The following is a 26,261-nucleotide window of genomic DNA, read 5'->3' on the forward strand; positions in this document are numbered from 1 at the left end:
TTTGCCCTTCCCCCATTTTTCTCTCCCCAAATATCTGCCTCTCCTCAGTCCCACTGTCTGGGTGGCAGCTGAACTGAAAAGTTCTGAAAAACGCCTGAAAAGCCATAAGGAGAGGATCTGGGGTGGGATGGGTGGTAATTGGACGCCCCAAGTGCAAACCCCTTTTTTCTGATCCTTGTTTGCTCACTTATCCTTTTCCAACTGTGTTTAATTTTTATGAAGTTTAATGTTAATGGTGTGAGAATACAAGTATTTTGGCTTCTTCAAAATACCACATTGAAGACATGGGTCTGGGTTGCACGTTGTGTTGAAGGTGCTGTCATGTTTCAAGTGTTGCTGACATGGGGCTTTCTGGTTGAACATCACCTTGGGCCCTCTTTATTGGATAAACAACCATGAGGGCTCCTCTCTGGAATTGCCAAGGGTTTGGTGGTTGAAAGTGATGTTTCTAAAAAACCACAGCAGATCTTTCCTGTCTGAACTGAATTGTGTGTTTGACTGCCTTGCTGTTCTTGCAGATTTCTTACCAGGCCCAGCTCTGTGCAGAACTTAGATGTTTCACCACATTTCGCTATCCTGAACTTCCTCTTATTGTCAGCCCCAAGGCATTGAGGCTGGGGTCCCCTCGAGCTCAATCTGGTTTAGAAGAGACTTTTCTAAACATTTTGGTTTTCCAATTCTTGTTGCTTTCGTCATTGTGAAGTCACCTGTGCCACTGGAGCTGGTACTCTCGGGTCAAGCTCAGAACCGGTCTGTGTGTGAGGCTAAATGACATACGCACATGCTTTTGGAATGACACTGTGCAGTGGAAGGACTCTTAGAGCTCAAAAGAATAGTTAATAAATCCAGTGTTATTCAGTTGCAAGAACTGGCCTCTTTTTGCCTTGCCAATCACTCCTGACTGTGGGCTTCGGTTGGGAGGTGGAGGTTCCGCCTTCCCTCAGCCTCCATCCCTGCCCAGCCCACTGCGGCTGCTTCCTGGAGGTAAGACTCAGGTGCTGCTTCTGGCTGAGCTGGTGGGACAGGGGCCCTTAGACCAGGGCAGCTGTCTAGGTGGGGAGCTGTGGGGAGGAGGTCTGCAGGACTCCTTGCTCCTGGGTAGAAGGTTTCAGTGACCCTGACAGAGAGGGGGTAGAATGAGACCTCAGGAAGTAAGTGCTGGAATCAGTGTCAGACCTGGAAGTTTAAAGACCCAGGTTTCTTGGTTTCCAGTTGCGCTCTTTCACAGCTCCTCACGGTCGCCCTCTGTTCTGAGAACCGAAGCAGAGACTGCTTTCTCACTGGAAGCAGTTCCAGGCCACTTCCTACGGACAGTTTGAGGAGAGCAGCCTCTGACTTTCCGGGGAGGTGGCAGGCAGGAAGCAAACGGGAGATGCTGCTGCAGAAAGTGGTCATCAGCCCTGGTGGCTGCCCCAGAGCCCCTGTGGCGCCAGTAAGCACAGCCCACGGCCCTGGCTTTCCGGTTGGGTTCTTCTCCCCTGGGAAGGAGCCCTGTCTATTTCTCAGCTCTTTCAGTCCCAAGGGCCTTTCACTTCCTGTTTCCCTTCTTCTCTGCCCTCATTTCAGGCCCACATGCCACCAGGGAGTAGGATTTTCTGTGGATCAGAATGACCGTCGTGGGGCTCACAGCAGGGAGGAGGGAGGGCCACCCTGGACACCTACTACAGCGTGTCCAGTTTGAAGACAGCCTGGCTCCACTTCCGGGGGCAACAGGAAGGCCAGAGGTTTTGAACACTCAGTTTAATTTAAAACAGGCACAAGTGCAAACAATTCACAAAAGGGACAATGCTTTTGTTTTTAAAACTCTGACCCTTAAAAAAAAGTCCTTGCAATTTTTTTTTTTTTTTTTTTTTTTTTTGCCCCAAAGCAGGCCACTAGGGATAGAGGAATCTAAAAATATTATCTAGATAGGGTCTAGACACCTGGAGTTCTTCCCTGGGATTCCCTGTCTCACAACAGCCCTGAAGGTGGGGAGGGGAGGAGGACAAGGAGACAGGTGTCTGAGGAGGCAGCTAGGGGCAGGTGGTTCGCACAAATGGGGTGCCCATTCCAGTGACATGATGGAATCGGGAGCTGGTTCACCTCCCCCAGACCAGGATTTTGAAAAGAACAGGTCCCCCAAGCACACAAAAGAACAGCGGGTCCCCGATGACCTGGTTGTTAAAATGAAGCTCACAGGTAAAACAAGTTTGTTCCCTCACCATTCTGGTCCCTGGCTCTCAGATTCCACAGTACAGGAGAAACTCGGAAACCGGCCAGGCCCCCAGGATGTGTTCGACTCAATACAGACCTCTTCACTGGTCAGGTAGAACCCCGGGACTTAAGAGGTGGGAAACCAGGCCAAGGAAGCAGGTCACCTTCAGAGCAGAGCTTAATGGGAGAGAAGATGGAGAAGCCTAACCGAAGACAGACGTGGGTGACCTTCCTCCACACCACACACACACACACACACACACACACACACACACACACACACACACACGCATCCTGTAAAGTGAGCCCACTTTACCGCCAGTTGCCTTCTTCCTCTTTCACCCGGAAAATTCCCCTCCCCCTCACGGCCTCTGAGCAGGCTGTTCACAGTTGGGTGCGGGCTGTGCAGGGAGTGTGTTGTCAGCACAGGGTGGTCGGGAAGCAGGTGCAGGTGGGACTGTGCCTTCAGGAAGTCAGACACAAGGGAGGAAGATGGAATCAGGCAATAAACACCTTCCAGACCCCAGGATTTGGAACTGGAGCTGAGAACAGCAAGCATCCTGATGAAGACAGGCAGTCTGCCTCTTGGGTGACCTGGGATGCTCGTGTACTACTACTTAAAAAAAAAAAGCTGCAGCAGCCTTTACTGCTGTGTTGGCCACAGTGGCCAGAAGCACTGGTCTCCATGTTTCATAGAAATATCCCTGTGCAAATAACAAAGGGTCATCCTGCAGAAGGGGTGTCCATCATCCCAAAGGCAACTGGGAACTCTTGGGAGGGAAAGTGACTGAGGGGCAGGTCCGGCCTGGCCCAGTGGGCTGAGGGGCAGGAGGGCAGGGTCGGGGCTTCACATTCAATCTTTGGAGAGAATACTGAGAGAATGAGGCAGGCAGCCAGGCCCTGTTGGCAAGTTGGTGGCCCAGTGTCCCCTGCCTGTGGGCACAGGTGGCAGGCGCACTGTGGGGCTGGGCTCAGCAGGTGGAGGTCTGCTTGCGGTAGAGCTGGATCAGGGGTACCAGGCACTCGGGCAGCCCCGTCTGCAGCAGGAAGGGGTGGTCCAGGAGCTCCTGGGCCGTGGCTCTCTCCTGGGGGTCTCGCACCAGCATCCGTTCCAGGAAGTCTCGCAGCACTGGGGAGACCTGTGGAGGCAGGGCAGTGAGAGGAAGCCACAGTTTGCAGCCACTTTGGGGTGACCCAATCTGCCTGGCCCCACTGTCATTTGAAAGTCTTAAATTCTCTTATTTCTTACTTCCTGGTTCCTCCCAGGCTCAGTACTTTCTGGACTATCAGGTAGGTAAAGAAAGTCAGCATCAGTCCAGGAAAGGTGGCCAGTTCACCTATAGGGGGTGCTGGTGAGCAATGGAATTAGGATACCAGGAGAGCTGGGGAGCTGGGCTCCAAATACAGCCCACGCACCACGCTGCTTCTCAGGGCTCTCAGTGTTCAGGCTCTGTGGAAAGAGGCACGGGATTGGTACTCAGTGATCCAGTCCTGGGTCTATCCCTAATCTCCAGCAAGTTATACTTTTCTCTAGAGCTCAGTTTTGTCATCTGTAAAATGGGCTAATGATAAAATGTGCTTTCCCTGTCTGCTACATAGGGCTTTAGTGAAGATAAAAAAAGAGGTCAGGGAGGAAGGAGTGTTTTGAAAAATAGAAAAGAACAAAGTGGGACCTGAAAAAGGAAGATTCCTTTATTTCTCTAAGCCTTAGAGTCTAAGTCAAGGGCTTACCCTGGTTCATTTTGAGTCAATATTTTGGGATAAGGCTGAGTCTTAGGCTGTAACGGAAGGCTGCATCCTCTGGGGAATTAGCCAATTAGAAATATCTGCTAGTCTAGGGGGTCAGGAGTGTGGGTTCCAAGGACCAGCTGTCTCAGAAAGTGTTTCCTGTCTCTCCTCCCATCCAGCAGGGCTACAGAACTATTTTGCACTTAAGAGACTGAGCTTCAACCCTCTGGGACATTTCTCACTCTGGCCACCAGATGGCAGTGCCATTCTGCAGCCCTGTGCTGAGCTGGCTACCAGCAGGGGGTGCCCCACAGGTAAGGACTGTGGGTTTGGGTGGATTTGGCAGAAAAGCGTTACACACACACACACACACACACACACACACACACACACACACACACACTATGGGATGTTATTCAGCCATAAAAAGAAGGAAATCCTGCTATTTGTGACTACATGGATGGACCTTGAATTAGGTCACTTATGCTAAGTGATTGGTTTTAAGGGAAAAATGGCTCAGATGTGGTTAGGATGTACATTGATGGAGGGCAAGCCAATTCTCTGTGATGGACTGGGAACACTGTGCCTTGGCATGCCTCCCCTGACAGATGGGGTAGAGGCATTACTGCTCAGTTAACTTCTCTAGATTCTTTCCCAGGACATCAGGGACTCCCGCCGGGCTTGCTTTCCCTTCTTTCAGGCTCCTGTCAGTTGTCTGCAGGTGGAAACTTGTTGGAGTGACCATGGGAGTTTGTGACTAGGCTCCACACCAAGGGGCGGGATTTGTGTGGAGAAAGAGGAGCCTTTTCCGGGAGCCCGGGCCCTCTGGTTTCTGTGGGAGGGAGAGGCTGGGCCTGACAGCCCAGACTCTGATCCTTGAAGCCTCAGGAAGAATGGGGCCTGCAGGGTCATACCTTGTGTACCGACTGACCTTGTGAAAGTTCTTCAGCTTGGGTGGGGGGCTGTCCCGGAGCCTCTTCATGGCTTGCACTGGGGAGTCACTGAAGTAGGGTGGCTCTCCATCTACCATCTCAATCACCATGATACCCAGAGACCAGATATCCACCTGCAGGAGGAGAATGTCCCTGACTCCACTGGCCAGAGTCTGGTCCCTAGGTAGCAACATGCTGCAGGGGGAGGGGAGCAGCTGGTCCCAGGTTTCCCTGGTGAGTCGGCCTCCTTCCTGGTCACCTTCCCTGTGGTCAGCTACAACCTGCGTGAGTGACCACTGACTGCAGGGACACAGCTGTCAGCCACTTTCTTAGAAAGGCCACCACACATGGGGGAGCCTGGCCATACCCCAACCTGCCCTTGCGCTTGGGGGAGAGCATTTTGGGGACCAGTTTGTGGCAGCAAAGTCACAGGCCAGAGAAGACCCAACCAAGAGTGGGAAGGGGGCAGTGGACGTTGGGGTAGGGTATTGACTATGTGGGAACCTGACAACCGGGGCTATTTTGGGTGGGGGGCTCTGGAGGAGACCACAAGTAGAAGAGCTATGTGTTCCCAAGCCTCTTCTGGGAGGACTGGGTGATGGAGGGAGCCGTTACCTCAGTCGCATACAGACACCTGGAGATCACTTCAGGAGCCATCCAATAGGGGGTTCCCACCAGGGACTTCCTCTTAGGGACATCTTTGCTGATCTGTGCACAGAATCCGAAGTCCGAGAGTTTCACCTGGGGTTGGGGTAAGAGGGAGAAAGGGGAGTGGGTGCCGAACTAGGAGGAGGAGCCATGAAGTGGGGTCGTGGGTGTGCCAGGTTGGGAAGGGCCCTACCCTGCCGTCGAGGGTCAGCAGGATGGAGTCGCTCTTGATGTCCCGGTGGATGACACCCTGGGCGTGCAGGTAAGCCAGGGCCTGCAGCACGGCCTCGCACACAGTGGCGATCTGCTCCTCATTCAGCCTGGACGGGGAAGGCAGGGCCACCAGCAGAAGAGCACGTTAGCTTTGGCGGGGCCGCAGGGCAGACGGGCTGGGCAGAGTAGGTGCCCCTGGTAGGGGGCCCCACAGCTCCTGGACGATGTGTGTGGGAGCCCAGTCAGGCCAGAGCCCTGGTGGAAACGGGCCTGGGCCTAGGCTGGAGACCTCGTGTCTTCCCCACCGCCCTGAGACCCCTGGGTCTGTTAACCCGAACAGATGGGGGTGGGCAGGGTGGCTCAGGACCACGTGAAGGGCACCCCAATCATCCGGGCCTGAGGCTGCCTAATATCCCTGCCAGGGCAGTGGCGGGAGCAACCAGCGCTGGGTCCCAGCCCTCCCAGCTGCCCACCTGACTTGGGAGATGATGTCCGTGAGGGCCCCGCCCTGCAGGAACTCCATAAGCACCCACAGCTCCTCGCCCACCAGGTAGCTCTTGTACATCTCCACCACGTTGAGGTGCTGGTAGTCCCGCATGATCACCACCTGGGGGCAGGAGGGGACGCCTGAGTGCCGGGCACCCTCCCCACTGCCCCTGCTTGCAGACGTCCAGCCTGCCTCCGCCATCGATGCCCGTCCCAAATGCCCCGCCACGCCCTCTCCTCCCACCTCATTAAAGAGTAGCTCCCTGCGCTGCTGCTTCCTGAGGTCCATCATCTTGACAGCCACCTGGCGGCCCGAGTGCTTCTCCCGGGCCAGGCACACGATGCCCGTGGAGCCCTCGCCGATCTTCACGTAGCTGTCCAGCAGTAGCCGGGGGTCACCCTGGTCCACCACCATCCTGAGTGCAGCCTTGAACTGCTCGTGTGTCACAACGCCCGTTTCCTCACCAGCCAGGGCACCCTTGGCCACTGCGGGGTCCTGGGGCAGGTACAGGTTGCTGGTGCTGATCTGGGCATGCCGGGTGCGGGGGGAGCCTGCCGGTGAAGACCGTCCTGGAGGAGGGCCGGCAGCTGGGGCTGTGCGGAGGGACTTCTGGGGGCTGCTGGTATTCGAGGTGGCCAGAGGGCTGAAGGTCCCCACGGGCTGGTCTGAGGGCAAGGACTGGGCCTTGGCCACCAGGCTTGAGGGGTGGTCTTTCTGCAGTGGTCTGAAAGAGGAGTTGGGCTGCAGGGAGAAAGGAAGAAACAGAAAAGGGTTTGGCTGTGGGAGCATTTGGAGTACCCTTCCCAGAGGCAGGGGGTGGCTGCCGTGACCTCTGGACACTGGCAGGGTTGGGCAGAGCCGGGCTGGGCATCAGGCTAATGTGGGAGGTGCTGCAAGCAAAGATTTTCAAATGGAGCTGAAGCCAAACCATAGTCCTGCTTGAGAAGTCAACCCCCAGTGTTCCCAGGTGAGCAGACAAAACAACAGCTCTTTATATCCACACTGTCCTTCCTGCGAAGACAAAGCCGAGTCCCTGGGGTGTCCTGGGCCGGTATTTCTTTCTTGGGTGACTGACAGCCAGACCCCAGGGAGGCCACCAGGAGGCAAGCTGGGTCAGAGGCGTTCACAACCGTGGCTACCCTACCCAAGGGCCCATGCGGGCAGAAGAGGCCCTGGGCATAGGGGCGGGGGCTGCGGCGAGGCAGCTGTGACTGACTCCCAGGAGAGGGCAGGGAAGCCACGGCTGCCGTCTGATAGTCCTGCTTGTTCCTGACAACGGGGAGTCTGCGTGTCTGTGCAGTGAGATTAGGTCCCCAACAGAGGACCACAGAGCCATGCTACCATCTTGGGGGGTCCTCAGGTGTCTCCTGGGCTGGGGATCTGGTGCTAGAGAGATTTGGAATCAGGAGGGTAGGTCCAGCCAAACCCAAGCCTTGGGGCCAGGGGTGAGGGGGTTTCCTCAGGGCTCCCCAGAGCAGCCCCTCCACTAGCCACATGGAACTCCTGGCTGATGACCCCCAAGAAGGAAGAGAAGGCAGGGGGCCTATCTTTCTGGTCTCTGGCAGGGAGGGAAGGAGGGAGGGAGGGAGGGAAGGAGGGAGAGAGGGAGGGAAGATGGAACTGAGCTGCAGGCTGGGCCCCCAGTGAGTCCTGCTCAGGCCCAGCCCTCCGGGCAGCCCCAGCAGGAAAGGGTCCCATCCCTGGGTTTCCTCAAGGAGCTGGCCAAGTGCAGCAGGACCCTTCCCGGGGATTGTGTATGTTTAAAAGGGCCACCTGGAGAGGGTCATATGCGACCTAACGGGGGACACCTGAGGAGCTGCAGAGAGACCTTCCCGGAACATCTCAGAGCCCATCTCATAGGCGGTTGTCTAGGTGCCCAGAGGGTGCTGGTCCTCATCCTCAAAACGGAATCAGCTTCCAGGGAATCTACTCAAGCACTCAGCTTGGGCTGGGCTGCTTGAATCTGGGCCTTGGGCGCTACCAGGCTCAGCCAGAGCCTTTTCAACCTCTTCAGCACCCCTTCCCCCCTAGACTTCAGGGCCCTCATCCCAGTCCCTGGCCTTGCCTAGGATCGGGCATGTGCACGGTGCCTCTTCTGGCAGAGAGCCATGCTGTGGTAGGCTCTGCCACCCCCAGCCCCGCAGGCCCACTGAGTGTGCTCCAGCCTCTGCCAGGCCGTGCCTGGCTCGTGCTCAGCCCTCGAGGTGAGGGAGCCAGGAAAACCTGCCGAGACTGCCGGGACTACTCTATCCCCACCCAGCAAGCACATCTGTGCAGGAAATGGATTGTCCCCGCCAGCACCAGCACCCGACCTCACCCCCCGTTCCCTACTCTGTTGTGGTGGAGAAGTGGGAACTCCAGACTGGGGGGTCAGGACCTGGGTTCCAGTCCTGCTCCACTCTGACTTGTGATGAATCTTAGGCCATTCCCCCTCTCTGAGCCCCAGTCTCCTCTATGAAGGCACAGTGATCTGGGGAGCTGGATAAAATGCAGATTCCCTGGCCTGGGAAATGGCTTCAGTAGGTCCCTAGGGCAGGGACTCTGCATTTTAGCAAGGCCCCTGGCTTTTGATGTGAGAGGAACCTTGGACCACAATTTGAGCAGCTCTGTAATTCCATGGCCTTGGGGAGCCTGTGGGAGGGCTGGGACTCGGGGTGGAGGGAGCATGGCCACCACCAAGGCTGTAAGGCCACAACCAGGGCTGAAGGACCATGAGATGTCACCCGGTAGCAGCCTCCAAGGCTCTGTGAAAAGGCTGCCTGCTGGCCTGCAAGGCATGGACCTAACACAGAAAATGTGCTCTCTGAGCATCTGTGTGGGGCTGGGCAGAGACTGGGGATCCGAAAAGCTCCTAAAGCTGCTCTTGAGATTGCTCTCATGGCCCTTGACCTCTCTCCACTCTGGATTTCTAAGGAAGGCAGTAAAACAGTTTCCCTCTCCTTCTGGCCTCCCGGCCTCCTGCATGAGCTCTCTGCTCTGAGGATGAGTGGATACGGGGAGGGTGGGGACAAGTCATGCAGAGGGGCTGAGGAGGTGGGTTTGCTTCCCCCGGCTGTCAAGGCCCCTGTGGAGACCCTGCCGCAGGTGCTGGCTGAGCTCAGGGGCCGAGGCTGCAGCAGGTGGATGGAAGCGGCAGACGGATCGTGGGGGGCGGGGGGTGGGCAGCACTGACGTGGCCTGGGACATGGGACATAGGATACGGGGGTGGTCGGGCCAGGCTTGGTCTTCACCTCAGCAGGGTCTGGTCCCAAGTGTCCCTTTGTGGGCCTTGCTGCCTGTCTCCACAAGGAGGGAGATTTTACTTAACGTAACCACAAGAAAGGACCAGATGAAACGTGTTAAACCACTCCAAGAAAGGGAAAGGGGGACAAAAGGTGGAATTAATTGTTAGGGGCTCTGGATTAATTCTGGAGTTACTTGTGTGACTGAGGCCTCTTCTTGGGCAGGAAGCCACTAGAAAGAAGAGTTGTACATGGAGTTACAATGATGCCTCATGTTCCCTTCCCAGGCTAAGAAGACAGGGCCAGGCTCTCCAGCTGTGGGCTCGGGAGGCTGTTCTGTTAGTGCCGCCCAGGCAGAGGCCATTTCATAATATTTAAGAAATACTAAAGCCATTTTATTGAGGGCTTACCACTTTGACAAGGGCCTTAAATGCATTATCTCATTTAATTCTCATAGCCCTGTGGATTGTTTTATTAGCCCATGGGTAATATTATTATCTACATTGGTAGATGAGGAAACAGGCTCAGAGAGGTTAAGTAACTTGCCTAGAGTCACTAAGCAGTAAGGGACAAGGCCAGACTTCATACCTGGTCAGCTTAACCTCTGATCCCTATGCAGTGGTCCTACTGGGGATCCTTGGCATGTAACTGAGTACATGGTACACAGTAGGTGCTTAACCAAGGTTTGCTGATTGTTGAGGTCTTTCTGATGTGGCCTTTCTGCCGCTAAGTGGGACCACTTCTATATCTCCCTCTCTGTCCCCACTTGAGGTCTCCTTTTGCTCTTTAGCCAAAGCGAGTGAGTGCAGGCCAAGCTGCCTGGGGCTGAGTACAAGAGCTCTAGGGTCACAGACCCTCCCGCAGCCACACCTGGCACGCTGTGGCCATTGGTGGCCTGCCCTCCCAGGGCACTAGTGCATGGACTGCTTCTTTAGGAGTTGCTGTGAGTGTTCAGAGCCAACCTCTGGGATGTGCTGAGTGCGGAGGGCTGGCTGCTGGCCTGGTCTCGGTTCCCAGGGCCCAGGCCTTGGGGGAGGAGGAGGAAACTGAATGCTTCCCAACCATATGGTAATTTGCTGAGAGCAGTGGCTCTCAACTGGGGGTGATTTTTTTCCCTCAAGGAACATTTGGCAATGTCTGGAGGGATTTGGGGTTCTCCCATCTGAGGGGTGCTACTAGCATCTAGTGCGTAGAGGCCAGAGATGCTTCTAAGTATCCTTCAACACCCAGAAGAGCCCCTGCAACAAAGGATTATCTGATCCAAACGTCAATAGTAGAGGGTTGAGAAGCGCTGGCCCAGAGCGGTTGTGGGACAGTCTCGGCCCCACCTTTCAGAGGCCTGGCTTGAGAACATCCATCTAGGAAGGTGTGCCCAGGGGGCCAAGAAGGAAACCGCTCCCCTGGATTTGGAACTGTGGTGTTTCTGAGCCCCGGATGAGCACCACCTGCCTCCTCAGGTGCAGGGGTGACCTTGTACAGCCCGCAGCAGTGGCCCACAGTAGGTGCTATGGGGGTGTGCAGGGGTGGGGGGTTGGCCTGCCCCCTGCTGTGGGGTGCTGGCAGGAGCCCAGGACCATGCATACCAGTTTTGACACCCCCTTTCTCCAAATCCCTGAAACCACCCCCCACCCCAGCAGGACTCTCGAAGTGCACTTCCTGGCAGGGTGCAGTGTCCTGCTCCCACCTTAGTTTTCTGGGGAATGTCTCCCCAGGGGCACAGCTTTCCAGAGACCCCTCGGCTCACAGGCATTCATGTTTTCTCACGGGCATATCAAGCCACGTCTCATCTGTTCCTCCCTAAAGCCCCTGCCCCACAGGGGATCCCAGCCTACCGTCCTTTGTCCCAGTGTGGACTGGAGGGCACAAAGCCCAGAACCTTCCCTGGGTGCCTTGGGCTGGCAGTGACTTAGATGGGGTTGAGGGTCCAGGCCACTCCTCAACCCCCCACCGCCCCTCCACGATTGGGCTGGACACACTGACGCCATCCAGGAAGGGGGGGCTCCATTACTCATGCCGCTGTCGGTGGTGGTTTCTTAGGTGAGACTTACAACCCTTGTGCTGCAGCCTAAGCTCATTTCTGCCGGACCCTCAGGGAGGAGCTAAAAGATGCCTTCATGGAAAAGCCTTCCCTCCCACCTTTGGCTGACTCGTTCGCGACACCAGGGGGTTGTCCCACGCTCTCTGAGTCAGTCTTCTCATCTGCCAAATGGGAAAGGATTTTACTGTCACCACGGACAGGATGTCACAGGGCATGTAAGAAGCAAAAATGTTCTCCTCGGCCTGCCAAAAAATGTCACCACTAGGGCTCCCTTCACTGTTTCCTTTTTTACAAGAAAAATATGTGCATTTGAGGGTTGTCACACGCCAAAAGTCAGCTCTCCTGTTGCTCCCAGACCCAGGCAAATTCAATCCTCTAGCTTTTCATATGGCACACAGTATGAGAATAAATAATTACAGGAATGTCAAACAAAGCAAGAACTACTAGAAAAAGGGAAGGAAGGAAGGAAGGAAGGGAGGGAGGGAAGGAGGGAGGGAGGGAGGGAAGAATCCTCACTAGAGAAGGGGTAACATAAGCCTGTGGGAGAAGCAGCGCAGAGAGGCTGTGCATGACCTCAGGAGAGCACTGGGACAAGCTGGGGGTCCAGGAAGAAAAAAGATCAGAAAAGGGAGCCAGAGAGACCCTGCCCCCCACCCCCGGGGCTGGAGCACCTACCTCTGCTGGGGCCTGGGTGGGGTCGCTGGGCACTGGGGGCAGGGGAGGGTCTGGGCTTGTGGTTAAAGGTGCTGCTTTTTCAGGGGTGCCTGCCTCCCCGTGTGGTCCGCCTAGACACATCCCAGAGGGCAGGAATGTCAGCTGAGGCGTACCATAGCCCCTCAGAGGCCCCCGGAAAACGACCTGGCTTGCAACATCTGACTCACACGTGCGAAGCCTTTGGAGCACGAGGGCTCAGCTGGTTCAGGGTAGAATCCTCAGCTGATGATCTGTTTACCTCATGCTTTCCCCCACCCGACCCTGTAAGTGGGGAAGGCCGGGCAGGGCCTGTGTCCCCAGTGGATGCTGCCGGGCCAGGCTCCCTGCCCTGTCAAGAGTGGCCCCAGAGGGGGCCGCGGCCTGACCTACCTTGCTCTGTGGTGGAGGGCCTGGCTTGCTGCTGCTTGGAGGGGCGGCGGCAGGAGCAGACAGGAACATGCTTCGGAACAGCCTGCGCTTCAGGCTGCTCTCCAGGGTCTTAGGGCTGGGGCTGCCCTCCCCTCCCGGCCTGCCTGCAGCCAAGCCCACCAGGCAGGACTGTGGCCGGGCCTCCTCAGAGCCATGCCCGGCAGCCTTGGGCCCCCGCCTGCCCGCGGCTGTGGAGGCCGAGGTGCCGGTTGGGGAGCTCTGCAGGCAGCGCTGCGGGGCACCCTGGAACTCGGTGGGGCCCAGGGACTGTGCCTTGGTGGCCAGCCCACTGGGCAGGACCCGCGGGCTCTGTGGCTCGGGCCATGGCACGTGCCTGCGCCCTGCTGGTGCGGCCCCGTTGCAGCTGAGGTAGAGGCCATGGGGGTCCCTGTGCTCAGACTGGGGGCTCTGCAAGTACATGTCCGGGTCGGCGGCCCACTGCTCATCCCCTAGCAGCCCCAGGGACTGTGCCCGCCGCCGGCTGGTGGGGCTGCGGCCGCGCAGGGTGTTGGAGCTGATGATGACTGACAACTTCTGGATATCGTTGAGCAGCCCCGAGATGTAGCCGTCCGTGGGCGCCGCGCTGCCCCGCACCACTGTCTGCAGGGGAGGGGGAAGAGCGTGGTGAGCCTCCTGTCATGGCAGGGAGGGGGCGCTGGGTGGGGACCAGGTCAGAGAGCCTCCCCGGGGGGCCTCGGGGAGGAGCACCCATGGACCTCGGTTGCTGGGTCATCCATCTATTCTCAATTTTTTAGCCCCTTCCCAGGGCCCACAGCGGGCCAGGCCTGTGCTGGCGGACGGATACAGGGAGAAGCCTCATTTTCACGGGCCCACAGTCTAGCAGGGCAGACAGGTGAGTAGCCATGGCGTTCAATCCAGCGTGCCTGATGGTGCAGGCAAGCTGACCTTTGGGAGCTGGGGAGACTGCAGGCCCTGCCTGGGGCCCGCTGCCGTTCTCCAGCTCTATCTGTGTGTGGCCTTCCAAGGGACACGCACCAGTCCAGGGCTCTCCTCCACGCGTACTGGCTTTGCAGCCTCCAAACCCTGACAGGACCCTGACCCCAACCCCTATCAGCCTCTTGCATCAACCCCTCCTGACCCACATAACTTAATCCCCCGGGTCTGTGAGAGCCCCCAGCCCCACAGGGGCTGCAGGTCCAAATTTTGCATGGGACATACTTAAAGATTATTTGTTATCTGAAACTCACATTGCACTGGGCATCCTGTATTTTTATTTGCTAAATCTGGTAACCCTACCACCCTGTGGAGAGGGACTCCCCAGGATCCCCCTCCCTGGGTCACCCAGGGAGAGAACGAGAGGCAGGGAATGAAGACATCCTGGCTAATTGATAGCTGGTAATCAGGTGGTTCTTCAGGTGCCTGTGTGGTCTTGCCAGCAGCCCTCTGTGAAGGGGGATGGTCTGAATCCTCCCCCTCCGCCACCCCTGATGCCCGCCTCACCTTCATGGGCTGGAGCTGCACCCGGGTGATGCGTGAAGGGTCCACTAGGGGCTTGGGTCGCCGCAGTGTGTCCAGGATGTTCTGCCATTGTGGGGGGAGGCCCACGAACTTGCCTTCTTTGGGGTCGAAGGAGGTGTGGACGCGGTGCTGGAAATTCTGTGGGGCTGAGATCTCAGGGCGTTTCTTTTTTTTCTTGCGGAACATGGTGCCTGCGTGGGGAGGGTCAGACTGAGTTCCAGAGGGGGCTTCACAGGAGCCTGGCCCCGGGAAGGACAGGTGGCCGCAGTGGGTGCTGGGGCCCCAGGCTCCCTCCCCTGCTTCAACCCCCTGCACCGGCCCACCTCTCAGGCCTACTCCCTCAGGGAAATGGCTAGCTCCCCGCAGAGCGGTCCCAGAAGCAGCAAAAGCCCCATAAATAAGCCAACACAGACTACAAAAGAGGAAAAGAGGTGTCTGTTTTCTCATCTGCGCCAAGTCCCCTGCTGAGGAGGCAGACCCTGGGGGTGTGTTTTTATAAGATCCAAAGTCCATGACAATTAACATTCCACCATCGAAGAATTAAAAGGGGGGTGGGGAAGAGGGAGGAAAGCTGGCAAACTCATTTTATGAAGTATGATCTTGATTCTTAAACCAGATAAGAATAGTACAAGGAAGCCCCCTGGTGGCGCAGTGGTTAAGAATCCGCCTGCCAATGCAGGGGACACGGGTTTGACCCCTGGCCCGGGACGATCCCACATGCCGCAGAGCAACTAAGCCTGTGCGCCACAATTACTGAACCTGCACTCTAGAGCCCGCGAGCAACAACTACTGAAGCCTGCGTGCCTAGAGCCCGTGCTCTGCAACAAGAGAAGCCGCCGCAATGAGAAGTCCGCGCACTGCAACAAAGAGTAGCCCCCACTCGCTGCAGCTAGAGAAAGCCCACGTGCAGCAACGAAGACCCAACGCAGCCAAAAATAAATAAATTAAATAAATTAAAAAAAAATAGTAAAAGGAAAGGAAAATTTGAACCAATTTCACTTCTGAACATAAATGAAAATCCTAAACAAAATTAGCAAATTGAATCCAATCGTTCGTTAAAGGGGTTTTTTTGTTTGTTTCTTTTATATCACAGTCAACTCGGGTTTGTCCCAGGATGGTTCAAAAACAAAAACTGTTAATGTGACATACAACTTCATAAAAAGTCAAGCTGCTGACTCAGAGACATGTTGCCCCATCAGGGACCAAACTAAAAGGGCCCTCATGGTCCCCAGGTACTCGGCCCTAATTCTGGAAAGGCCCTGAGCTAAGGGCACTGCTGGGGTGGGTGAGGGCAGCTATCTTAGGGGAAAAGCTCTCCAGGAAGAGAAAGCCCACCTCCCTCTGGGTCCCCTTCTCTCTGGTCTCAGAACTCTGATTGTACAAAACATCACCTGCAGTCAAACCTCCATCCCTCACCTTGCTGGTTTGGGTTTGCCTTAGGCCCTATTAAGCTCTAACAACAGCTCTGAGTGACACCGGCATGCAGATCTGAGAGAGGGAGACTGGAGACCCAGGAGGCAAAGTGACTCTTCCAAAGTGCTGCTCTGGCCTCACCTACAGGGAGCCCTGGGCTGGGACCACATAGAAGACAGGGTTGGGGGTACCCACTAGAATGCTATTGTATTTGAAGTGGCTCAGAATAGCTCAGTGCATTTGTGTGGGGCGATGGGTGCCTAAGGACACTCAGTGGGCTCTTGTGTCAGCTGAAAAAGTCACTTCTAGGTTTGTTTCAATAAGACACGTTTGTTTCTTGAATCGAATGCTTGGATCATTCATCTATCTACAGAACTGGATAGATCTGTGCCATGGCACTCTCTTTTTGTTCCTGCTCCGGAGAGAGAATTTTCCTGGTCACTTTCACAGGTTCTGGAGCAGGTCACAGATCTGGGAGGCAGCTGGTGCCACTCGGGAAGGCAGGGGGCTCAAACAGCCAAGTCTCTCCACTAGGCATTCACCAAGCATGAATCAATCTGAATCCATGTCATACCTCTTGGAATGGCAGCCACTTTTTGGGACCTTGAGATTCAGGAAATATACCAAACATTCCCACCAGGCAAAGCCACATGTGCAGGAGCCCCAAGGACCAAGGACTTTGGAATGAAATATAACTGTTTGAGTTACAGGTGAGTTGCAGGGAGTCTTCCACTAATTTGGGGAGACTTTGAGCGAGTTACCTAAATGATTTGAGCCTCAGCGTTCTTCATCTATAGAATGCGGTTAATAAAAAATAACGCACAGAGTTTAGGGAGTGTTAAGTGAGCGAATTCCCAGGAAAAAGGGGCTGTTTCTCTTGCTATGTTACCTCTCCGTGCATCCTGTCTCTCAGCTCAGGTCCCTGCAGACATCAGAACGTGAGCAGATCCAAGTCTGGCAGTGATGCCCAACTCCTGTCCTCTCGGGAGTCACCTGGCAGGGGTCATGCCTGATTTCTCGTTCTGGGGCCCTCGTCACCTCTCCACGACATAGACTTTTCATGGCTTGGTAAAGCTTGACTTCCTCCCTGTAGTCTTTGGCTACAGAAGAGTCTCAGTTCTGCAGTTCTGTCCTGACAGACCCTCTATCTCTGGATTAGCTCAGCTGATGGTTTCACTCTCCTCCCCACTCTGTAAACCCTTCTGGAGGAGTAGGGACACAGCCTAGAGTTGCAAAAGAGGTGGCTAATACTTCCCTCTCCCCCCACCAGAACATCCCTGGCCCCAACTCCCTGGCCGCACCCAAAGGCCCAGAGTTTGCTGCAGGAATGCACAGGGAAAGCATCTTTTTTGTTTTTGTTTTTTTTTTCAGTTTTTTGGTTTTGGCTGCACCGCAGCATGCTCCCCGACCAGGGATCGGGATCGGTGGAACCCTCGCCCCCTGCAGTGGAAGCATGGAATCTTAACCATTGGACTGCCAGGGAAGTTCCTGGAAAGCATCTTTAGCAAATGGTCTACATGACTCTGGGATGCCCCTCCTGAGTCCACCCTAACAGCTATTCCAAAATAAGTTCTTCCCACAGGCAGCAGGAAGGGCCTGAGGAGAAAGAAGGACAGTGCAGAGTCCTAGGATCCAGGGGTTACAGCGGAGGTGGAGAGCTGACAGAAGCAATGAACTGAGCTCAGGCTTTGGGGGAGGGGGAGTAGAGATTTAGAAATCAGAGCCAGCCACTTAGCTAGCGGGAAATCCACACCTAAAGGGAGGCTGCCAGGACTTGCCCAAAACCACGGTGAGGCCAACACTGCCTGGGACAATATGACTGTGTACATAGAAAAATCTACATACAAACTTTTGGGATTAAATGGGAATTTTAGAAGTCCCCAATTCAAGGTCAATATAAAAAAAATTGTATTTTTGCATACCAGCAACAAACAAATAGAAAATGAAATTTAAAAAAAGATTCTGTGGTACAATGGGAAATAGACGTTTGGTCTTTGTATACCCCACACCCTGCCTGCCCCCCATTCCTGGCACAGAGCTCTTAAAACTCTTGGAATCCCCAGAGTGACAAGAATGTTGGAACTTTCAGCCTCCCCATTCCCACCTCTGGGGAGGGAAGAGGGGCTGGAGATTGAGTTAATCATCAGTAACCAATGATTTAATCAATTGTGCCTACTTAATGAAACCTCCATAAAAACCCCTCTGAGATAGGATTCAGGGCGGGTGAACGCCTCAAGGTCCTGAGAGGGTGACGCGTCTGGGGAGGGCATGGAAGCTCTGCACCCTTCCCCCATACCCTGCCCTGTGCGTTAGGCATCTCTTCCATTTGGCTGTTCCTAAGCTGCATCTTAATGAACTGGTAATAGTAAAGTGCCTTCCTGACTTCCACCAGCCATCCTAGCAAATTATCAAATGTGAGGAGGGGGTCGTGGGAACCTCAATTATTAGCCAGCCGGTCAGAGGTACGGGGACCTGGGCCTTGTAACCGGAATCCAAAGTGGGGGGCAGTTTGTGGGGCTGAGCCTGAGGAGTCTGTGCTAATCCAGGTAGTTAGTGTCAGAATCAAATTGAATTGTTGAACACCCAGTTGGTGTCAGAGAGTTGGAGAAATGATCTCAGGAGGAGAAAAACCCTCTCACTTGCTGTCAGAAGTGTTATTAGGGAAAAACCCCTCAGACACCCTTTCCCACTTTACATTAAAAATATCAGATACCTAGGAATACATCTAATCAAAGATGCGCAAGGTCTCTACATTGAAAAATATCAAACATTAAAGATAATAAAGAATGTTCATAGATTGGAAGCCTCAATATTATAAAGATATCAATTATTCCCAAATTAACCTACAGAGTTATTGCAATCTCAGTCAAAATCCCAGCATACTTCTTTCGGTAGAAATTTACAAACTGATTCTAAAATGTACAGAGAAACTTAAAGAATCAGGAATAGTCAAAACAATCTTGAAGAACAAAGTTGGAGGGTTACACTACTAGATATCAAGATTTATTATAAAGCAACCACAATTAATACAGTGTGAAAATGGCACAAAGACTGATGAGTAGGCCAGTGGAACAGAAGAGAGAATCCAGAAATAGACCCACTCACATAAGGTCACTTAATTTATGACAAAGGTGACACTGCAATATGGTAGGGAACAGATGATCTTTTCCATAAATGTAGCTGAAGCAATTAGATATCCATATGAAAAAAAAAAAGGAGTATGGAAAAATGAATTCATATCATATCCCCAAACTAATTGGATCTAAATGTGAAAGTTAAAAATAATAAAGCTGGTGGGAGTGATGGTGGGGGGCAGGAGAGAGGGTAACCCCTAGTCTGGCCATCCCCTGCCCCAGTGACTATGGAGAGCCCAAATCTGATGGGCTCTCCTGGAGCCCGTGACCTGCTGGGGCCCAAACCTATCCACACCCATAGGTCCCGAGGACAAATTAAACTATCAAGGTTTTCTTTGTCCAAAGCAGGCCTAGGTTAGGAGTAGGAAATTCTTTCTAAAGATTTCACCTAGACTAATCTGTAAATGCAGTATGAATATAATGAATATTTGAAGGAAATACAGCAAAATATTCATTGTTGTTGTGTTTGACTGGTGGGGTTCCAGGTGACTTCCTCCTACCCCATCTTTCTACTCTTCTGAACTTTCCTTAAAGATGACGGGCTGCCTTTCTAAAGAAAACAAAATATTTTTAAATAAAGAAAAGACTGATCCACGAGCACTGAGTTTCCTAAGAGATACTCACCCACTTAAGTATGCAATGTTGCCAGGTCACTGGGTGTCAATCACCTGAGACCCAAGCATCCCCTGCATCCCTCCAGCTCCATGTCCTGGACACACACACGAATGCGCAGACAGGGGCCCTCACTTGCCATTCCTAGGTCTCCATCTTCCACCCAGTTTCCCGCCTTCTGACAAGCCCAAGGACCTCGGGGCTGAGGGAGAGGGGGTGCTGAGTCGGCCGTGAGGTTAAATCAAATCAGGCCATGCCCGCCTTTAAAACTGCCATCCGAGAAGCACCACCTCTTTGCATCCACACTCCACTCACCTAGTGGAAGAGCTTTCCCTAAAGAAGGTACTCTGGAGGAGGAAGGAGGATACTGTTCCCTCAGAGAGCCAGTCCCTGCCTTTCCTTCTGCTTAGCCTGACAGAAATGATGTGGGCCTTGGCCACTGAAGTAGAAATGGGCAGAGGCAGGGCGCCAGCTCTGGCTCAGAGTGACCTCTGCTGCCCGAGCCCCTCCCATCTGGTCTGACACCTCACCCCAACGCAGTGTGGGGAGGTGCTGAGGAATCTTTCTCAGGCTGGGATGCACCTTTACGATTGAGGAATGCTTTGAACATTCCTCTTCTGAGAATGGCCGAGGACATCACCTTCCAGCCAGCAGGCTGGCCCATGACTGGACCAGAGAAGGATGCCCATCACTGGGGAGGGGAGGGGAGAGGAGGGGAGGGGAGGGGAGGGGAGGGGAGGGGAGGGGAGGGGAGGGGAGGGGAGGGGAGGGCCCTGCCCCAACCAGCTTTAGAAGGAAGCTCCCCCCCCCCCCCCCCCCCCCCCCCCACCCCCCCCCCCCCCCCCGCCAGAGGCAGTGATGCTAACCCCCACCCCCACCCCCACCCCCGGCACAGCTCCTGCTGAGGCTGCTTCCTCCAGCCAGAGCCTGGCAGATGGGGAGCAGGTCAGTTCCTGGCAGAGGCTTCTGGAGGAAATGCTGTCACACCCAGTAAAACGGAGGGTGGAGCTGGTGGGAGAGTTCAGGGAGCCACAGGCCTGGGGTCACTGAGGGGTGGGACTATCATGTCAGAGGAGCAGGAGACTCCAGAGAGAAAGGGAAGTAACTTTTCTTGAGCACCTACTACTACATGCTAGGCCCTTTCCAAGCACCAACTAATTTAATCCTCACAACGAGCATGGGAGGTAGGAGCTATTATTATTATCTACAAATCCAGATGAGGCTCAGGGAGGCTGAATAATTTACCCAGGGTCACAGAACCAGGAAATGACCGAGTTGGTGTTTAAACCCAGATCTGGTTCCAAAGCCCTGCTCCGTCCACCATGCCCACTCAGAGGGACTCGGGCTGTTGTTAATCTCCTTCCCAGGGGTCTCTGTGAACAGGAAGGGGGCTGGGCAGTCCGTGTAGAAGGGGATGGGCCAAGGGCCAGCTCCCTCAACCAAGATTACTAGGTTCTTTCCTGGGCTGATCTGTGAGTCAGAGGCCAAGGGAGACTGGCGCTGTCTTGACTTGCAGGCTGACCCTTACTTTGTTTGGAACCAGGGCTTGTTTGTCTGGTTTTTTTTTTGCCCTGCAGTGGTGGTGGTGCGGTGTTCTAAAGAGCTTGCCTTGGCAGCTGTGATGTCAGGGCCTGGCACACATGGAAAGAGCCGCAGGAACAGCAGGAGAGTATTTTCTCCAGCACAGGTCCACGTCCCCCCAGTAGGGTCTCAGCCTCAAGTCAGGCAACCAGCAGGCCTGGCTTGAGGAGTGGTGGGCAGAGCTTTGTGGCTGATGCCAGTGTTCCACGGTGCCATGGGGTCTGGGTGGTGAGGGCCCCCAGACCAGGCACTGTGGCTCAGCTGGTCCAGGGTCTACAACAGGGACAGCAGACAGCTGTGCTGGGTGGGTCACCCCCTCAAACTGCTTTTCCTCTGGGGGAGGAGACATCCGTCTGCCAGGGCCTGGGGCTCCAGGGCCACCAAGCTGTTGGTTCCCCAACCAGAACCATGGAGAAATGAGTCTGCACTTAAACCTCAAACCAGAGCACAGACTTTCCAGTGAGCATTGCCATTTGTGGCAGACCCTTGGGAGTGAAACTGCCTGTTGCAGACGTGCTCCAGGACTTCTAGAAGTCCTCTTGGGAATCAACTTTGGGGCCCATCTTGGGCCAGCATCAAGTGTCTTCCTAACCTGTGGCCTCTGCTTTTCACCAGAAGAGCTGGTGTCCAACGAGGTTGCCTTGCCGCCTAGACCCGGCTTCCAGTGAGTTTTGCCTGTTCCCACACATCAAATTCCTTTCAAGGAAAGGACACTCAGCCCACTGAAGGGATTCACAAGAACGCACTACAGGCTGGGAAGGTGGTTCCCAGAAAGCAAGTCTGAAGGAGCTTGCAGCCACTCTGAGGGGAGCAGGATTTGGTTGGCTGTGTGAGTTCTGGGATGTAAACTGTTAGGATGAGGCTGGTGGGATTCCCCTCCATTTCCAGACGAGTGGGAAGAGAGAAGGCAGCTGCACCTGGGGCCCTGTTCCCTCTGAGGGTCAGAGAGTGAGAGTGGGGTGCGTGCCTAGGCTCCCCTTGAGGGAGGCACGGTCGGCTTGTCAGGGCTGAGTGCGGGCTCAGCGTGGACCTGGGGCGTGGCGTTCCTAAGTTCCGCTTGTGATTCTGGCCCACTCTTCCTTTCTAAGCCTCAGCGTTTCCGGGGCCAACAGGGGCATGGACTTATTCACTTCTGCCAGCTTCTCCAGGTACAGTGAGGAAGGAAACAGCATCTGTCCTAGTTGGAGGGGCTGTTTTGGGTATTTTTAGTAATTGTCACTCAGGGAGTGCCTAGTATAAGCATCAGGCTCTGGGCTGAGCATTTCACACACAGAATCCTCGCCACAAGCCGGTGAGGTAGGCCTATTATTGTACCCGTTATGCAGATGAGGAAACCCTTGTTCAGAGAGATTAAGTGATTTGCCCAAGTGGAGCAGCAAAGAAGGGGAATGCCCCTGTTAATCTGATCCAGATGTGAACAAGGCTGCAGTTAGCTGTCACCTCCCACCACCCCAGCCTGTCATTCTCAGACCCACGCAAGACGCTCTGTGACATCGAGATAGAGGTAATCCCCTGAGTCCTAGAGCACTTACAAAGGTACCCCCACTACTGCCACCATCCAGTCACAGAGGGGCTGGTGGAGGACCCTGCCACCTCCAGGGCTGGGCCCTTTCACCCCGACCCCGAGGTCTGCTGCCCAACCTCTTCATAACGCCCTTTGGGAACCGTCATCCCACACCCTTCCTTGAAGAGGAATGTGCCTCGAAGGCCCCTGCTTGATATTATCCTGGACAGAAGCCAGTCTTTCATTGGAGTATTCTCATCAGCTAGGAAGATCTTTCGCAAATTTTAGTTTCTGGAGTTTGTTTAAATATGAAATTATATTATTCATTCACTTATTTGATAAATTCATTTGTTGTGCATCTGCTCTGCTCCAGGCTCTGGGGACCATGGTGAACAAAACAAAATACTTGCTCTCGTGCAGTTCAGCTGGCTTTTCCAAATAGATGTTGCCAGACCCCACCCTGACCTGCGCCACCCACCTGTGGGACTTACCGATGGGCTATGGCCTCCCCTTCGCCCCTGCCCAATTTTCAATCCTTCGGTGGCATTCCCGACAGGAGCCGGTCCACGCCCTGCTCGCCTTGCTCCAATGAGTTCAGTGATGGGGGGCTCCTCCCCCTTTCGGAGGCCCCTGCCCTCTGTCTCTCTGTCCCCTCACAGCTCATCCTTCGTGTGGGGCTGAGCTCCGTCCTCCCTCAGCTTCCACCAGGGGTCCAGGCCTGCCATCTGCCCTCTTCACGTGACATGAGAGGTGGCACCCCAGCACTCTTCCTGTCCCCTAGCAATACACCAGGGGAAGGGCCTGAAGAGAATTTCATTTGCTCTTCTGCCCAGCTGTCCCCTGTAGGGTGGATGGGTCCTAGGGCTGTGGATGGGTCCTGAGGGCTGTGGCCCTTACTGCCACTGCCCACAGGCACTATTTAAGATCTGCCCAGGGCCGCTGTGTGGAAGTGTGGAGCATCCCGGGGATGTAGAGCAGTCCCCTGAGGTTCTTCTGACGCACCCGAGTGGCCCAGAGAGAAGCTGAGTGTGCAGGGCAGGGGGCACGGTGCACAGAACACGCCAAAATGTCTCGGCTCCCCACCTTGTTGTCATTCCCACACTACAGGTCCCGGTGACTCCCCAGGGGAAAGATAATGGGGCTGTTGTTGAAAAGAATATGATAATAAGTCTCATTCAATCACTTGTGTCAACACTCCAGCTGAATGAGAGGCCGAAGAGCTAGGCTGGCCGGCCAGGGAAGGTCAGTGTTGACTCTGGCCTGCCTTTTGGGCCCAGCTCCAGCCTGCAAGTGCTGTGCTGCCGCTGTCCAGCAGCGGCTCAAGCCAGAGCAGCCCTCTGACCTCTGTTCGCCGTACTTGGAATCCTAACCGCTTCCCCAGTCCGCAGCACTGGGGTGTCCTGGGCATGGCATAATCTCCAAGGGAGGAGTGAAGACTGGGAGAGCTGCAGACCAGGCACCTCTTCACTACCCCAGATTTTCAACAGCTTCCACATATAGAGGCTCGAGACCTCATCACTGAGTCCTCAGTGCCTAGCCAGAAAGAATCTCCAGAGTCCCCAAGTCACAGGATTAAGTCCCCTAGTCACAAAGAGATTATGTTTTTACAGACCTTAACTTTCTGTATCACTACATTGTTCCCCTCCTCACTCCAAGTTCACAATACTGCAGTGACACGGGCCAAACCTGTTTTACTGGGTGCGTTTTAAGAATGGCAAGTGACTGGGGAGAGGGAGGAGCTGAGAAAGGGAACCTACACATACACGTGTATAAAGTGCCTAGCATGTGTCAGACACTGTACTAGGCGCCTTTCACTAGTGCATTTAATGGTCACGACTCTACGAGGTAGGTTTTATGAGCTTAATTTTACAAGTGAAGAAACCGAGGCTGAGAGAGAAGTAATTGTCTGATATGGTGAGTGTGTAGCTGGGAATCAAACCCAAGCTCCAAGCTCTTGCACCATGCCTAGTGCACCCAGAGAAGTCAAACGACCTGCCCCACATCACACAACTACTCTGGGTAGAGATAGGACTGGAAACCTCAAGCCAGTCTCTCTCTCTGCCCCAGGCTGCGCAGGTGGTAACAGTGTGTCCAGGGTCACCTATGGACAGGTGAAGCCGTGTGATGTGTACAGAGCGTGCTGATGTTTCTGCTTCCAAAGCGGGATTCCCTTCCAGAAATGGCCCCTTCTCTGGGGCCACCTTACTACCCACCCTGCACGGACCCTCTGCCGTTACTTTATTCCCATTGCTTTGCTCTAATGTCCTCCATAATCTCTTGCCACACAGCCAGACCATTCTCAAAGTTCTCCAAGAGAAGAGGGCTCGGGGAGCTTAACCTTTCCCCAAACTGGAGGCTAGGCAGGTAGCTTCCTGCTGGGGCTGTTCTCCTTTATCAGTTTTCATTGTGACTTCTCACAACTGCCCTATGAGGAAGGCATGATCACCCCCATGTTATAGATAAGGACATTAAAGTTGGGAGAGAAGTAAAGCAACTTGCTTAAGGAATCAAAGGCAAAATGTCAGAATTCGAACCCAGCTCTTTCTGGTTCCAAATGTGTTCTCTACCACTGTCCTACATATGGCCTGAGGAGAACTCACAGCAGAGCTCGCGCCAGAATGGGGCAAGATACAGAAAATGCAGCCTACACCCTGGGAACTCCTCATGTCTTAGCCCTTGGTGCTCCCAGCAGCATCTCCCTCCCAGGGTGGATGCCACTCACTGGGTGTGGGCAAAGCTGGAGAGATTTTAGCAGGTTGGACAGCTGGGGAATGAGCTGACGGCAGGCTGGGATCCGCCCAGCAGCACCTCTGGCTGGGGCTGCCTCCTGGCCTGCTCAGCACGGATGCTGGGCCTGCTCCTGCCCTTCCTGTTTGGGAGCCTCTTTCCCAAACAAGAATGTAGTGCACTGGCCTTGGTGACATTGCCTCGGCCCTGACCGGCAGCAGACAGGAGGACAGGAGGAGGATGGGCCAGGAGCCAGGGCGGGGCATTTGAAGCCGTATGCGTGCCTCCAGTGGGCCGAGGCGGGTGAAGTAACAAGGCACATTCACTAAGGACTGAGAAATGGCACCTAGTAGGGACCACTGCCTAACAGTACCGAGAACGGGCCAGCCTAGGAGGGCCACCTGCCCGCCCACTGTCCCAGCCTGTCCCTCACAGAGGTCCCGAGAGGGCCCCTGGACACCCTCCATGGGCTACTCACCTCTGGGCCGCCTTCCCTGCCTCCTCTTTCTCCGGACTCCTCACTCTTCAGTGGGCAGAGCTCTCAGGCACCGAGGAGAAGGAACTGAGGACCTTCGCGGGCCAGTCCTCCGAGGCCTGGGTGGAAACAGGTCAGAAATTAATTGTGACCGATGTAGTAAGTGTCCCCGCGGATTTCGCGACTGGCCGGAATCCAGAGCATTCGGAACCTCCCCCCTCGCCCCGCACCCGGCCGCCCGCCTCCGGCTGAGCCACCTTCTCAGGTGCGAGCGAGCGGAGGCGGCGGGCTCCCCGCAGGGCGCACGGGGACGAGGGGACAGCGGGCTCAGCGCTTCCGGCCCCTCTGCTCTCCTAGCTCCGACCCAGCGCGGCCACCGGCCCCGCCTCGGCCGCCCGAGTGAGGCACCCTCTGGGACGAAGCCCCCCGCCAGCCTGGGCGCGAGGGCCGGGCGCCCACGCGGAGCGAGGTCCGCTGCCGGCGCCGCCGACTCCCCTCGGCCCGCGCCGGCGGCCCCGCACTTCGGGGAATGAACACCCGAGAACCGGGAGCCGCGCGTGCGGGAGGCCTGTCCCCCGTCCCGGCCCCTACCCGGGCAGGGCTCGCAGCACCCCGGTGGTCGGGGCACCCACCTGCCGAGCGGGAAGCCCCCGGAGCTCTGGGAGAGGCCGCGGGATCCCGACCCGCCCTCCGCCGGGAGGCGCCGGGAACAACGAGGGGAGGCCGCGCTTACATGTTTGTGCAGCGCCGGCTT

The 26,261-nt window shown here is 55.2% G+C and overlaps 1 protein-coding gene across 1 annotated transcript; it reads right to left on the reverse strand.

Moving 5' to 3' along the window:
* Positions 1 to 1,858: 1,858 nt before the first annotated feature.
* Positions 1,859 to 25,601, reverse strand: PAK6 (p21 (RAC1) activated kinase 6). Its single transcript, XM_007111663.3, has 9 exons — positions 25,511 to 25,601; positions 14,044 to 14,252; positions 12,544 to 13,182; positions 6,445 to 6,942; positions 6,188 to 6,321; positions 5,695 to 5,821; positions 5,469 to 5,594; positions 4,853 to 4,987; positions 1,859 to 3,332 (listed from the first exon to the last, which is right to left on the reverse strand). Exons 2-9 carry the CDS (start codon positions 14,245 to 14,247, stop codon positions 3,165 to 3,167), a joined length of 2,031 nt encoding a protein of 676 aa, XP_007111725.1. The 5' UTR covers positions 14,248 to 14,252; positions 25,511 to 25,601; the 3' UTR covers positions 1,859 to 3,164.
* Positions 25,602 to 26,261: the final 660 nt, after the last annotated feature.

Source organism: Physeter macrocephalus, chromosome 11, assembly GCF_002837175.3.
Source record: "Physeter macrocephalus isolate SW-GA chromosome 11, ASM283717v5, whole genome shotgun sequence".
NCBI classification, from domain to species: domain Eukaryota; kingdom Metazoa; phylum Chordata; class Mammalia; order Artiodactyla; family Physeteridae; genus Physeter; species Physeter macrocephalus.